At 37.5% G+C, this 16,413-nt stretch overlaps 1 protein-coding gene across 4 annotated transcripts in view; it reads left to right on the top strand.

Annotated features, from left to right (window-relative positions):
- The window catches only part of LOC141361430 (kinetochore protein Nuf2-like), a 40,021-nt gene extending 28,481 nt beyond the window's left edge, over positions 1–11,540 (top strand). For all 4 annotated transcript variants that reach the window (XM_073862672.1, XM_073862670.1, XM_073862671.1 and 1 more), the window contains 2 exons: positions 9,305–9,440; positions 11,384–11,540. In XM_073862672.1, coding sequence (XP_073718773.1) covers positions 9,305–9,440; positions 11,384–11,491 — 244 coding nt within the window. In that variant the 3' untranslated portion in view covers positions 11,492–11,540. The remainder of the gene's footprint in view (positions 1–9,304; positions 9,441–11,383) is intronic.
- The last annotated feature ends 4,873 nt before the right edge of the window (positions 11,541–16,413 follow it).

The raw sequence follows: 16,413 nt of genomic DNA, 5'->3' as shown, positions 1-16,413 counted from the left end.
AACTCTAGGGAAGACGGGCTTGATGGAGAGAGAGAGCAGTGCGGCCAGATACATTTTAGGCGCTGCAGCATATTAAATATGATAAATAGTGTTTCCGCGTGAGAAATACAATGTGTGGTGGGAGTGCATGCATGACAAAAGACTGAAAGCCCGGCTATTATCAGCGGCCCCAAAACACTACCGGCCCACCGGGAAAAGTTCAGACTCTCCCGATTGCCACTTCGCTACTGTCATCATCACCTCAATCCTGGCGACAAAGCTTGTTGTGTTGTCATAGTGATGAGTAAAGGAACGACTGCGTCTGTCACGTGACATCTACCGGTAAGCAAAAAAAACTTTAGCGTGTTCAATCTGCACCATAGAACTGTCTTAAACAGACTATCTGACGGGTTTTAGAAGATTAAATACAACCCGAAACTAAAAAACAGACCAGGCCTTTATTTGAGACAGGCGTTTATTTACCCAAACCTGTCGTCACACCAGGCGTCTAAAAGAGACAGGCGTCTATTTGGGACTCGGCTATTATTTGAAGTTTTACGGTGTATATATACACACACACACACACACACCTATACACCTATACACATATACACATATACACATATACACATATACACATATACACACATACACACATACACATATACACATATATATAATTTTTTTTTTTGTCTCCGCCTGTGCATTTAACTGCAGTGATTGAGATGCCATTTGCGTTAATATTTTAAAATTAACTTACTACTAGCAGCTAATAGATGACAAATTAGACTTATCCCTCCTGTCACACGTTTGCCAGTGCACTCTCCCTCAAGATGCGTGCGTCACGACCACGTGCAGACCCTTCAAAAACAAACCTGCACATGAAGCATTTACTAAACCATAACTACAGTTTGCACAAAAGGTAATCATTTGCTGGTTATCATCGCTTTTAATAAGTTCTTTACTCTGTCTTTGAAAATATCTTTTAATTTTTTGATAATTTAGTCTCTCACTATGCCATGCATGAAAGCACACTGCTGGCTTATCCTGTGCATTATATGAGCCAATGTCTCAATTTAATTATTTATGCTTTTGCCATAAAATGTCATTGGTGTGCCCCTTGAGACAAAACAGTAAAGTATTTTGTAAGGTACATTTCTAAGAAACTTAAATGTCCTAATTAGGGATGCTCCGATCGATTGGCCGCAGATCGGTATTGGGCGATAACGGCATTAAGTTACTTTATCAGTACTCGCTAATGTGCTAAAATCTCATTAAACGATCTTTCTATTTACTTTTGTCATCATGGGGCTTCTGAATGTCGCTGCATTTAGAGATTGTTCTTCACAGTGCATACATTTGAACAACTCGTTGCTCATGTGCGACCTGCAGATTGAATTTATCTCTCTGAACCACCCCTTTAAGGCAATGGTATTTCATGCATTCTGACTTATTAACACCAGTTATAGAGTTGTTTCCTCATGCTAAAGATAGGCAAAGTGTCAAAGCAGTTGGGTGTGTTACAGAGAATTCTGTGCCAAATGCACTTCGCCAGGCTTCGTACAAGTTTCGAAAAAAAAAATTCAGATTACGGGCCCAGCTGACGTTTCAAGAGTTTTTATACTTATCACTTCTTTTCATGGGCACTTCCCCCGGAAAGGGAAGTAAGACTTCTGTCTTATGTTGGAAATAGGCGCGTGCATATTATATAAATTACACGAACATATAGTTGGAACATGAATCATAAATTAAACGGTGTTGTATAGTGTTGCATGACTCGTACTCACTCCTTCCACGGTAGTAACTCCTCCTTCGTTTTTTTGTACGTTATCGGAAAGATTCGGTGAAGCTAATCTTTCTTTTATAAATCTGATTAAAATAAAGACTCTTTGGAGATACAAAGGATGTAATACTACTCCATAGGTACACCAGATAAACATCAGAAATGCAGACATAGCGTGTGTAGGGCTGCAGCTATCGATTCTTTTTGTAATCGATTAATCTAGCACTAAATCGATCGATTAATCGAGTAATCGGATAAAAATTGTGTGTGTGTGTTTTTAAACAACCAAAACAAATAATGCATAACGAAAATGGCGTGGCTGTAAAACATTCAAGCATTTGGCTTTCATTTCTAAAAAAAACGGGTATGTGGCTCCAAAAAATAAGCCTATTTATTTCAATTTTTACCCATTTAGTGTTTATAAGTGCCAGTACCAACAATTAAACACTTTAATTTATTAATATGCACAACAGGTTTCATGCTGTAATCTAGCCCTGACATCAAAGTAAATATCTGGTTTATGTACATTTCTACACCTGCAGCATTTACCATTAGGCTACTAACATATAGTATATAATTTCTGGGATGATATTTGCTATGGTAACAACCTGTGTGTGTGCACGCACGTGCACTTGTGTTTGTGTTTGTGCACACGTGCTGTGCGTGAGGAAGAGTGACACCCCAGTCAGACGTTCAGTTGCTTCATTGCATTTTGGTACGGCAGAAATACATACATTAATTTTCAATAGAACGCTGCATTTGGTTTGCATCACTTGCATTGTGGTGCATTTTAGGTTAAGAATCCGTTCGAAAAATCACAACATCACGTCCCGCTGTATACAGTGAATGCATGCAGCTGAAATTATTGTTGCGTGGCTACATAAAAGTTTAAGCATATGTGATGCATTGCGCGATCGGTCTGACTCGCGTGAGAGAGAATAACTTCTTTATGCTAAACTCCAATAAGACAGAGTATTAATATTGAACAAAATATGTCAGATTACAAGTTGCCCATATATGATTGCACTGTGGTGCTGTTTTTTGGTACACACACCTGTAAAGTGCATGCATGTGTGTGTGTGTGTGTGTGTGTGTGTGTGTGTGAAGGGGTTCTTTTTAAGCTGTACTCTCCTGCAATTGAACGTGAATACGTTTACTACTTAAAAACATCAAAGCTATACATCATATCTAGTCAAACCGCATAACAACATCGCTACAAATACAGTATGGGATTAAAATCAGCGGAAGCTACGTTACCTTGTTTCAGAGACACTTGGTGAAACAGCAGTGGATGTTTTCGGTTCAGATGCTGAATGTAATGATAATGTAATGATCCCAAACTTTAGACATTCTCTCTCTGCCGTTTATGGACATATTCACTCCGCCATAGCGCGTGGTACATTTTGAATTTAGTTGGCGCAATGATGTGCTTCCTGAACATTGAACAACGGTCCGTGTGAATCAGATCTCGGTGCGTGTAGTGCGCATCATAGGAATTTAACGAGGCTTCAAAGCAGAATTTTTGCCTCGAGGAATTTTTTGAATCGAGTAACTCGATGAATCGTTGCAGCCCTAAGCGTGTTTTATGGGAGCTTTAACAGAGATATGTGTAGTGTTTTTTATTTATGAGGACGCGGTCCTAACAGCATGATGCATCTTCACATCCCTATCAAACAGCGTATACAACACTATCGCGGCCATCTTCATGCCGAAAGTTTTTAAAGTTAAAGTTTTAAAGTGTTTTTAAAGTTATGACAGTTAAAACTTTCATCTGCACTTGTCTGCATACACCCGACACGCATGTGCACAGCAGTTTCTCGTTCAGCGCACGATCTTTATCGGAAAGATTCGGTGAAGCTAATCTTTCTTTTATAAATCTGATTAAAATAAAGACTCTTTGGAGATACAAAGGATGTAATACTACTCTATAGGTACACCAGATAAACACCAGAAATGCAGACATAGCGTGTGTAGGGCTGCAGCTATCGATTCTTTTTGTAATCGATTAATCTAGTCTGTTCTTCACTGAAGAACTGTTGTACTTTATACAAAATAATGCATGTATATTTAATTCATACAGTGAAGACTGAAGTGTTTTATTTTCATTACTTTTAACGGGCATAAGCCTTTTTAAAGGCATTTTAAATTGGTCTTTGTAGAATGAATAGTTTTCGTACTTATTTATTTGATTTTCTATTAAAACAATAATATAGGCTACCTAATTACTGCAAGTAATATAACAAAAGCAACATCTGTGATATTACTTTATCTAAAAAAAATATTAACAGTTACAGTCATCAAAGAGCTTGCATATCAGCTTGAAGAATCTGTATCGTGCATTGGTCTCGGACGATCATGAAGACAACAAATCAGTACTTTGTTTTGGCTGCAAAAATCCTGATCGGAGCATCCCTTGTCCTAATATAAATAAGACTTGGGGCCAGTCCCGTTTCTCTGTCTTGCCCCTTCCCCTACCACTTCGTCTTACCCCTAGCCCTTGTCCCTCAAAACCAAGTGTTAAGCGCTAGGGGTGAAAACATACCCCTATGAAATGAGACACCGCTTGGTTACGGTTACGTCATCATACATCGTCGTTTGCTGGCTGCCAGTTAAAACTGTAGACAAGCATGCAGTCCATTCATGGCTAGTTAGAGAAATACGGGAATGTTGTGCAAATCAGCAAATACGGGAATGTTGTGCAAATCAGCAACGTAACGTTAGCGTAGCAAACTAGCGAAATTTTAAAACATTTAAATTAAGAACATAATTCAAATATATATGAACAGGACTGTGTAGAGCACAAAACAAGACGTTAGTAATTTTTTAATTAATTATTAAGCCGAAAATACTTAAATTTATGGGACTCTCTGGATGCTCTGGACGCCATTTTTGCCGGTTGCGCAGTGTATTCTGGGTACCCCTCGGTTTCAAGTAAGCTCGCGGAAATTCTTGGTTTTAAGGGGTATCTATCTACCACTTGCCCTTAGCCCTACCCCTTGATCAAAACGAGAATTGGGATAGCCCTTACTCTCACGTGAACGTGCAAAACTAAGGGGTAGGGGTAAGGGGAAAGGGTAAGACAGAGAAATGGGATTGGCCCTAAGTCCTGGATTAATATAAACCCCATAAAATTTTGTTGTTCAATAAAACCATGTGTTTATTTGGTTTTGATACTTTATTTAACCCAATTATTATCTCATCATTATTGTCATTTTAAATGCTTTTGCCCACTGATGTATTTTTATTACCAAAAAAATCTGATTACTTCATTATCAATTACCAAAATAATTATTAGTGAAAAGCCAAGTTTGGTTAAAACATTTCCAAATTTTGTGATTTTTCAGTTTAAAAAGTCACATAGTTCATCATTGAGTATTTCTTAACTTCGCCCTGAAGTCTGAAGGTAAAAACTTGTACTAGAGGGTTTTCACGACCCATCATCAGAGCGGAAGTCGCCATATTGGAGGCACTCCGCATCACAACCGAGCGCAGGCACTGAAGTATATCCCGAACGTCGTCAAGGAAAATGGTCAATTATTGCCGTGTTTGAGGTTGTACCAAAAGGACAGATCGAGAAAAACATATGGAATATTATCGACTTCCAAAAGTTATTAAAAACCAGGGAAAGTAATGCAAGACATAATCAGAGGCGCTTGTGGTTGGCAAAGCTCAGGAAAAAATAGTAGTATTTTATTAGAAATATGACTGAAGTACATAAAGTATAAAACAAGTATGCTTTTACTTGTTGTGCTTTATTTAAAGAGATTTAATATGTACTTTTTAAAAGTATACTTTTAATGTAGGCACAAAATGTACTTAAACACAACTAAAATTTGCCTGCAATGCCTTAATGCCAGTTTGCTTAATTGCTCATAACAAATGTTCTATTGTAATGATAATAATATTTTTAATAGCACATTGTAAAAACAATTATTGCTTTTATTGTTTTACTGTGTGCTTATTTTACTGTAAAGCACTTTGGTAGGACACTGTCAGCTTTATTTATATAGCAAATTTAAAATAGCCATTGACATATGGGCTCGGCATGAAAACCAGGTAGTTTACTATATCGGGAGATGCAACTGAAGGAAGAATTGCCAGGTCGTCACGGATCCATGAGAGAGCTAACTCGTAGGGATCTGCACCACCTATAAATTGTAATTTCTCAAAATATCCTGCCTTTTCTTGTGGATCCTTCCCTATATGCCTTTGCATCTTGGATGCGTTTTCTGTTGTTTAGACATGTCTACATTCACTTAACCACTTACCCGTCACTCCACCCTTTTGAGTGGGGGGGGGGTGAAAAGTTGATATGCAGCTTCAAATTAATATAACTTTGGCATTGTTGGGTTTAAAAGCCTAATCTTGGTCTTGTTTTAAAGAAGACAATGTAAGGTTTTTCACTGATGTTTCTGGAGGTGAAAATATTTAACAGAAAAATTGTTATAGCAGTTTAAATTTATTTTAATAATTAAAAATAATGCAATAGCATAATAATTTGATAAATAAAATGATAAAAATGAAAAAAAGTAATAATGTAAACATGAGGCCATATGTCTCAAGCAGTTGTGATCCAAATTTTAAGTTAAAATCACAAAAAATGAGGTTTGTGTAAAACTTTTAGTGGTTTTACCAACAACGGCCACTAGGTGTCAGCTGCTTGCTGCATTCTCTTGTCACAAATTCATAAAATACTGTCACTGCATTATTATAACTGCTAAAACGTTTTGAAATATGAAAACTCCATTCTTAGAGCTGTCCAATGATATATAGTTTGTCAACATTTCTGTAGATTTATACCAGGATATAGTGTTATGAATATATAAAATTAATATGCATTCCTATGGGGGTGGGTCATGTAACTAAAAACTGTCACTAGGTTATTTCTATCATCAGATGACTTATATGAAAACTACATTCTGAGAGCTTTCCAGTGATATATAGTTTATCAAGATAATGTCATGCATGTCATTTGACTTGGGAGTGAGCGCAGATCACAGGATGGCTGCTCCGCCTGAGATTGCAGATCCCCTGGACACATTTATGTCTCTTGTATGGGAACATTTTGGTTTTCCAGTGAAGTACAGGAATGAAATTCGTGGCGTAGACAAATCACACTGTCGTAACTTTGTGTGTGTGTGTGTGTGTGTCAGATCGGGTTAACCGAAGTGTAATGGAAGAGCGCGAGATCATTCTCCAGAACAAAAGTAAAACTGTAACAAGACGTTGTCTGTCTGAGGTACAAACACTGTGTTTACACGTTTGTTACTATTTTAATCGCAACAGTGATTTAATTTGTTTATATTTGCCTGTTCACAAAGTTTGCGTATTTAATCGCCTCCGCTGTCACTGCGAGAAAAAAATCATTAATTAATCTGTTTCATGATGTTAAACATGTAAAGTCATGCATGGTCTCTATTTATTTGTGGAAAAGAGAACACATTTTAACTTGTATGCTCGTTTAGTAAGTTCATGATTAAAACTGAACATGTAAACAAAAACAATTATCATCATTAAAGCATGAAATGACGGATAATAAGCGATGGCGGAATTTTTTAAAGTGAAAAAGTCTAACGCGACCTTTTGTGTGTGTGTGTGTGGTGTGATGATTACATTGATTAGTTCATTACTGATAATAAACCCACATTATACTCGGATTTACAGATTCATAGTAGCCTACATTTATTTCATGCATTAGTTGACTTCAACAGTAACATTTTCAGCATTTTAGCTAAGGAATGATATTCATTACCTGATAAACAGCTATTTACAGTCCTGCATTACTACAGTTAAAGTTTGATTTTAAGTTTGTTTGCAAAAGTTAATAAAGAAAAAGTCAAGTTATTTTTGTTGTTATTATTAAGTTAAGTTAATCTATTGTTCCTTAGCATTGCTGGTAAAATGACAGGAACCCTACACCCACAGCAAATCGGACCGAACCGTGGCTCCAAAACCGTGAACCGATCCGAACCGTGCCATTGGTGTATTGTTACACCCCTAATAGTTTGACAAGATATTTTATGTATAGCACTAATACCCTGTTCTAAACCTATGTAAAAACATATTGGGTCCACCTGTGGCCCATGACGTTTTAGAAACTGACTCTGATTACGTCATAATTTTCCAAAAATTGTGATGAAATATGAAAACTACACTCTTAGAGCTTTCCAAAGATATATAGTTTGTCAAGATTTTAGGTTTAGGATAGGGTATTAGTGTTATAAATATGTAAAGACAATGAGGGCCCGTGACCTTTTGATGGCCCGCTTGAGGACCTTTTGATGACGTTAGGGTTTATGTTTCCTAATGCACACAGCAACAACACTTGAGTGCAAGAGCAGTATGGTCAGCCACAGTAGTACAACCAAGCTGCAAAGGTACTTGAGGAGGGGATTCTAGCAGCTGGCAATGTGTGTTACTAAAAGTAAACAAATGACTCAACAGAGCATCACTGTGCAAATTACTTTAGTTACTGTTAAATTGAAGTGGTAAGAAGTTGTGTTATGTAGGGAAAACCCTACTGTACCACTGTGATGAACTAGATGAACATTTATCTCATGACCCCAAATGTGCCAGTATTAATGTTAACGTTATTTATTTAATGTTTATGCGAACAAAAGTGCATGTAAAATCAATTTTAAATTGTGTGATCGTGTCACTACTATTTCACTTTCATGCTGCTTCTGCCACCTTATGACAAAGGATTTACACCTCAAATTAGGTAGTCTGTCATCAATGACCGCTCATTGGATGGAAAATGCCTTTACTTTTCCATATTTTTATACCCTTATTAACATAATTAACACAAATATTTTTAAAATATCATGATATAATTTTGAGGCTGTATCGCCCACCCCTACTCTGTAGGAGCCTTTATTGTCAGTTTTAGGCTGTTATAATCTGGAAACAAAATGCCTTGCTTGAAATGTCAACACAGGCAAATTGCAATCAGCATTCATTGGTACGTTTATATATTCATTAACTTGACCATAAAAAATTTATATTGGTATTTATGTGTCAACACTGCCCTCATGTTTGTTGGATCATTTTGCACTTTAATGAATTGTACTTTCTATAAAGAATTAAATTTGTGCAAGTAGTTAAAACAAACGTTTGCTTCAAACTTTTCTTAATTTAGCCTTTGTTAGCAATGTGATACTATCAGATTGTGTTTTTTTTATACAGTAGAATTAATTGAGTCCTTATTCGTTACACCTGTAATCATTTTCACAAAATACATTTTAAAACAATTAATAATAAAAAATAAAATGGCATATTTGCAATAAATGTATTGTCAAAATTAATTGCAGTGCAAATTGCTATTCATCAAATGACTTTTTCAAACCTTGTAAAACCATTAACCTGCACACCTAAATTTCCGTGGATTTTTCAGTTCATATTTGACATAAGCAAAACTTCTACATGCCTTAGACCCACCATTTGATAATGTTTTTTTTAATACTGGTTGAATCATGCTTAATGTAACTGTATTGGTGAAATTGTGTATGAACTCTGGGTATACTGAAATTAATTTTTCCTTAGGCAATATGACAAAATCCATGAGAAGCGGGAGGAAGTCGTGAAACTTATAGAAGAAAAAAATCGCGAAACTAAACAGTTCAACGAAAAGATGCACATGCTGAAAGACAAGTGCAGCCAGCGGACACAAAAAGCCCAGGTGTGCTTTCCTATTAGTTTCTGTTTTGGACATGTTTTTTTTAATATTGTGTATTACTTGTGTTAATCTTGTGGTAGAGAGTTACTGCATAACTCAAAGGGCACCTATTACACAAAATCCAATTTAACAAGGCGTTTGGGCATACACTCACCTAAAGGATTATTAGGAACACCTGTTCATTTTCTCATTAATGCAATTATCTAATCAACCAATCACATGGCAGTTGCTTCAATGCATTTAGGGGTGTGGTCCTGGTCAAGACAATCTCCTGAACTCCAAACTGAATATCAGAATGGGAAAGAAAGGTGATTTAAGCAATTTTGAGCGTGGCATGGTTGTTTGTGCCAGACGAGCTGTTCTGAGCATTTCACAATCTGCTCAGTTACTTGGATTTTCACGCACAACCATTCCTAGGGTTTACAAAGAATGGTGTGAAAAGGAAAAACATCCAGTATTCGGCAGTCCTGTGGGTGAAAATGCCTTGTTGATGCTAGAGGTCAGAGGAGAATGGGCCGACTGATTCAAGCTGATAGAAGAGCAACTTTGACTGAAATAACCACTCGTTACAACCGAGGTATGCAGCAAAGCATTTGTGAAGCCACGACATGCACAACCTTGAGGCGGATGGGCTACAACAGCAGAAGACCCCACCGGGTACCACTCATCTCCATCATGCCTTGTTAGCACTGTGCAGGCTGGTGGTGGTGGTGTAATGGTGTGGGCGATGTTTTCTTGGCACACTTTAGGCCCCTTAGTGCCAATTGGGCATCGTTTAAATGTCACGGCCTACCTGAGCATTGTTTCTGACCATGCCCATCCCTTTATGACCACCATGTACCCATCATCTGATGACTACTTCCAGCAGGATAATGCACCATGTCACAATCTCGAATCATTTCAAATTGGTTTCTTGAACATGACAATGAGTTTAATGTGCTGAAATTGCCCCCACAGTCACCAGATCTCAACCTAATAGAGCATCTTTGAGATGTGGTGGAACGGGAGCTTCGTGCCCTGAATGTGCATCCCACAAATCTCCATCAACTGTAAGATGCTATCCTATAAATATGGGCCAAGAATGCTTTCAGCACCTTGTTGAATCAATGCCACTTAGAATTAAGGCAGTTCTGAAGGCGAAAGTGGTCAAACACAGTAGTAGTATGGTGTTCCTAATAATCCTTTAGGTGAGTGTATATGTGTGTTGGCAGTGTGTGAAAAAATCAATTTACACATTTTACACAATTTAATCCCCATTAAACCAAAACAGTCTCATTGGACATGCTGCTTTGATTTTCTTAGCAATGTGTTGTTGCACTGCTAAAGCCCCGCCCACGGCCACTGACTGACATTCTTGTATTACTAGTGTTTCTGCCTTCAGTGAGTTTGACACTGTCTGCAATTTTAAGTTTTTGTTGTTCTTTGCGAAATCAGATTTATTTGAACCAAAGCGTCTTTTTTGGTAAGAGCAATAGCTCATTTGCATTTAAAGGCGGAGTCCACGATGTTTGAAAAACGCGTTGGAAGAGGAGACGGGCCGACTACCAAAACACACTGATAGCCAATCAACTCACATCAAAGGCCGGGTTGCGTATGTGTGGGGCGGGTCTATCAACAGAAGGTCCAGATTCTATTGGGGTAGGGGCGTGTTTGTTTAGGTGATTTCAAATATAAACATTGGCTTTCAAACATCATGGACTCCGCCTTTAAAAGTACACAGACAAACCTGTGCCTTTTTGCTACCACCCAAATAGGGGCATGTTGGACATGCTATTATTAATGATCTGTGGGGTATTTTGAGCTGAGACTTCGAACACATTTTGGAGACACCTGAGACTTATACATTCTTTAAAGGGCACATTATGCCCATCTATTATGGTGAGCTCCTGCTGTTCATATGAACTCATATGCTGTGTTAAAGCACATGTTTTTTGTTTATTTCTTAGGAGATCTATGAACGTCTGTGTTGTTCTTTGGAGCTGTACAACAGCCAGATTGAAACCGTTGTTCTGAAGACCAATCGTGATATTTCCACGATGAAATCCCATTTCTAGATTGTTGCGTGTGTGTATGTGTGTGTGTGTATAAATCTATAATAAAATAACTAGCAACAAACTCAAGGTCAATTGTGATATTGACTTAAAGAGCCACTTAAATGACCACAAAAAAGTTTATATATTTATTGTTGTGGTCTACCACAAATCTGTTGTTTGAATTAAAGTTAAAAAACACATTATTTTTCTCATAATATAGATATTTGCAACATCTCTCTCTAAAACGCTTGATTGCAGAGCGTCTCTTCAAAGCCCCACCCCCACAAACGGCAAGTATACTCTGATTGGTCAGGGATTCTAAACGATTGTGATTGGTCAATCCTTGTAGCGTTCGAAATGTCCATTACCATAATCGGGTTTCTGCTTCTCATGCGTGTACAGATAATCAAACAAAATGGTCAAAACTGCCTCTTTTGCATCGTTATTGCCTTGCAGTTTGAGCCTGAATCAGATTCAGAGAGTTTGCAGAAAGAAACAAATATAACAGAAACTCCTTCTTAAGGACGAATCGAGCAGGATGCTTCACAATGCTACATTTGTAACAGCCTTACACTTCGGATGTGTTGTGGCTGCAACAACAGGGTCGCAAAAATTCAGACCTCTGTAATTTTTCCATATTCAGAAATAAAGGTAATCTATTGTATTACAATTCTTTATTTAAGTGTCTGCATAGATATTTAGTGTCTGTAATGTAAAACCGCTTTATGTCACAGTGGGGCTTTTTATATTATGTGCGTGTGAACATTATTCCGTACAATACAGTATTGAATCATATGAATATTAACTCATACTGGAATTTATCGCCACACTTTAATGAGTAAATACATTTATTATATTGACCATTCACACACATGTTGTCTAAGCTTTATTTGTACACATAATATTAATATTCAGCTGAATTTCATCAGCTTGTTGCTTCATTGATGGAGCTTTTTCCAGAAGCAACTGCTATATGTTTTATTAACCAGAAGATGGCGCTGTTTTCGACACCCTCGTTGAGGCTTCGAATCATGGTTCGAAACAGTAAGAGAAGTATCGGTGCTTCATTCGAAGCTTCATTTCCCCATCACTATTGATGATCTTCTTCTTCTTCTGGTGTTTTATGGCGGTTTGGCAAACCAACGAAAAAGGTGCATTACCAATCAGTTGGTCTTCCGGACGTGTTTCCTCTTCGGCTGGCCAAACTCGACTGCAACCAGCGGCCCGGCTAAATAGTGTCAGTGTCGTTTCACGCAGGCGCAAAGCAGGTGCAGACCGATGAGTCTATTTTTTTTGTCATAAGGGGGGAGTACAAACTGTAGATTATTTCAGATAATCTTACTTATTTGGACGGTTTTGGACGTGGCTTGTTGGAGTGTTTAATCCCTTCAATTTTATATGACTCCATCATTCAAAATAATCTCACCTCTGTGCTACAAGACCTACCTTTTGCGAGTGCTACCTTTTGCAAGTAGACGTCACACTTACCTCACTACAAGCTGCGCGTGCAATGTGGTGGCAGAAAAACCTTGGAAATGAATTATACACGAGTCTCGAGATTATTTTGAATGATGTCATATAGGGTTGAAGGGATTTAGTGTTCTAGCAAGTTGCGTCTGGAAGGGTCCAAGTAAGTACGATTTTTTTTTAAATGGTCTGCAGTTTTGTACTCCCCCCTTGTGTAAAAGGGGTGGACTCGTCGGTCTGCGCCTGGTTTGCGCCTGCGTGGAACGACACTGACACTATTTAGCCGGGCCGCTGGTTGCGTTCGAGTTTGGCCAGCCGAAGAGGAAACACGTCCGGAAGACCAACTGATCAGACGCCAACAAAAGCTTAACACAGGTATTTAAACATAACTTGTTTTATGTTCAGTTTGTTTTTTATTTCACAAACAACTCCGGTGCACCATTTAAGTTTGATTTGCCGACGGCTAGTGATGGCTAGTAATGGGAGAAACGAAGCTTTTCGAAGCTTCGAATCAATTGAACCAATTGCTTCGAAAATTGATTCAGTTTTTCGAAGCAGTTCGAAACCCACACACGCTGGCGACCCCTGCTGTTCAAAATAGTGTAAAAGCAGATGTGTCGAAACATTTTACACTTTTTTTACAAAATAATAGCAAGATTTTTATTAAAAAGTAAAAAAAGTATTTAACTTAATTAAGACATAGTTAAAAGTGTTTTATGTGTTTTTAGTTTTATTTAGGGCAATCAAATGAATAAAACTAACTACCCTTTTAATTATGCACATTGTTGTCATTAAATCTGTCTATAAACAAAAAGTAGACAACATGGCAGTGTTATTAGTCAGAATGATAAATGTTTTACGAACTTTCATAATAAAACTGACCCAAGTTCACCTAAACTTATTAGACACTGGTCATGTGATCAACTCCCCCTAGTGGTGAACCATCGGATTTTGGAAACGTTTCGAAACAGTTATGACGTAATGAAGCCTCGTTTGCTAAAATTACGTGACTTGGGCCAGTTTGAAACAAGCTCCGAACCACTGATTCGAAACAAAAGAATCGTAAATGTTTCGAATTCTCATGAAGCAGTGCTTCGAAAACGACCAACACTAACACGAGTAAAGGAGCATGATAACTCACTAGAAAATGTATTGTTGTGCTGTCAAGTGTCTGAATATGAATGCTAATATAATATTATTTTATAAAACATCGTGGTCGAAGACACCATTTGAAGATAAACGTAGGTGTACGCCCTTTAAACGGACAGACTGGAGTGATGAAATCATCTGGAAATCTTTTAATAATTAGAATAGAAAATAATTAGAGAAGCTGTCTGGTCTTCTATCGAAGTCTGTTCCCTCTGTGTGTTTATTATAGCGTTTCTCTACTTTCTGCACTTTGATATATATTTTACTGTAAGATAATAATATTTATCACAAACAACAGCTTTTTGTGTAACTTCAAAGTGTTTTCTGTAAAATGATATAAAGAAATTGCATTTATTCTGTGGGTATGGGGACACTTCAAAGTTTTTAGGCAGGAATTGAATAGAAAACTGGTATTATTCCTTCCTTCAGTGGAATAGAATAACTTTTGCATAGATTATGATAGAGACAAAAATAACTCTCTGCAGGTTTCTCGACCACTGCAGGGCCAAAGTTATACAGACTTTTGAAAAAATAAATAAAAAGTGCCTATTTATTTTTGTGTTTATTAGAGGACTGACAACACATACAACCATGTTTAGCACTTTCAACAGTGTTTTATAAAATCTGGAGGGGTTTCCTGTAAAATGACATCAAAATTTTACATTTATTCTACTGTATGTGGTTATGAGAGGCTTTTAAATTTGGTCATGCCACATTCAGGCAGAAATTCAGAAAAATTGCTCCGAGTGCATCAGGTTAATTTATCTAAAAAATAAATCCCAGTGTTTAGTATGCAAAGTGAAGTTAAGACAAAAAATAAGATAAAAATAAAGAACATCAAATTTATTCAATTCAATTTATATAGCGCTTTTCACAATTTGTAATTGTTGCAAAGCAGTTTTACAATAATAATCACAAAATCCTATTAGCTTAGGGGCCGTTCACATGTAAATCAAGTTGTCACACAGTGGCTATATGTTTACATGCAGAAAATGTTGTCAATCCGACTGAATTTAATACGATTGAAGGTTACGACGATACAGTTTACATGCACCCTAAACATTGCAATCTGATTAAAATGTTTGTTTACATCTACATTCTTTAGAATCTGAACCGAACGTCTGCGCAAGCGCACAGCCAGGGTTGCCAGATTTGCGTATCAGAACCATCCCAAATGGACATTCAAAACTAGCCCAAAAGCATTCCAATGACTATTCACATACAGTCAAGCTCAAAACTATTCATACCCTTTGTAAATATGATCAAAGAAGGCTGTGTAAATAAATCTGCATCGTTAATAATTTTGATCTTTACTTTAAAAAAATCAACAGAAATCCCACCTTTCATTGAAAAGAATAATTTTAAAATGGGGGAAAATCTAATTGAGAGAAATATTTTTCTCTAATACACACTGCTCACAATTAATCATACCCTTTAATTAAATTCTTTTTGCAACCTTTTCCCAAGAGAACAGCTCTGAGTCTTCACCTATAATGCCTGATGAGTTTGGAGAACAAGAGATCAGAGACCATTCCTTCATGCAGAATCTCTTCAGATTCCAGCTCCATGTTGGTGATTCTTCTCTTCAGTTCATCCCATTCATTTTCTTTAGGGTTCTGGTCAGGGGACTGGGATTGTCATGTCTAAAGCTTCATTTTGTGCTCAGTGACTCATTTTTGTGTTAGTTTTGATGTTTGTTTGGGATCATTGCCCTGAAGGTAGATCAAACCATGGTCCATTATGTGATTTCTAACAGGGACAGTCAGGTTTTTATTTTTTATCTGTTGGTATTTCATAGAATCCATGATGCCATGTATCTGATCAAGATGTCTAGGACCTCCGGCGGAGGAATGGGCCCATAGCATTGGAGATGCAGCAGTAGATTTCATTTTACCCCTGTGTTCACGGAACTAATGTTGAGTGTTTGCTGCTAAGAACTCTTATTTTTGCTTCATCTGACCATAGAACATTTGAAAAGTAACTGATACTACTGGAACTTCAAATGGGATGGATTTTATGGTCAGATGAAACAAAAAAAAAGCTTTTTAAGCATGCAGCAAACACTAAACATTGGTTTGGTGCATGCACACAGGGGAACCCCCATGTGTAGAATGAGGTGTGCGGCTGTGTCTTTGGTGTTGTGGGCCTGTTTTTCTGCTGGAGGTCCTGGGCTGCGTTCCCCGAAACCTTCTTAGCTCTACGTCGTTCTTAAGTTGTGCCTTAAGCTGTACCTTATCGTTAATATGTGTTTCCCGAAATGTTCTTAGTTACGTATCCCTTCTGTAAGTCGTTCGTTCGGAGGGTTGGTCTGGAGCACTCTTAGCTTT

Source organism: Misgurnus anguillicaudatus, chromosome 24, assembly GCF_027580225.2.
Source record: "Misgurnus anguillicaudatus chromosome 24, ASM2758022v2, whole genome shotgun sequence".
Classification (NCBI taxonomy): domain Eukaryota; kingdom Metazoa; phylum Chordata; class Actinopteri; order Cypriniformes; family Cobitidae; genus Misgurnus; species Misgurnus anguillicaudatus.
This window is presented reverse-complemented; position numbering and strand designations above follow the sequence as displayed.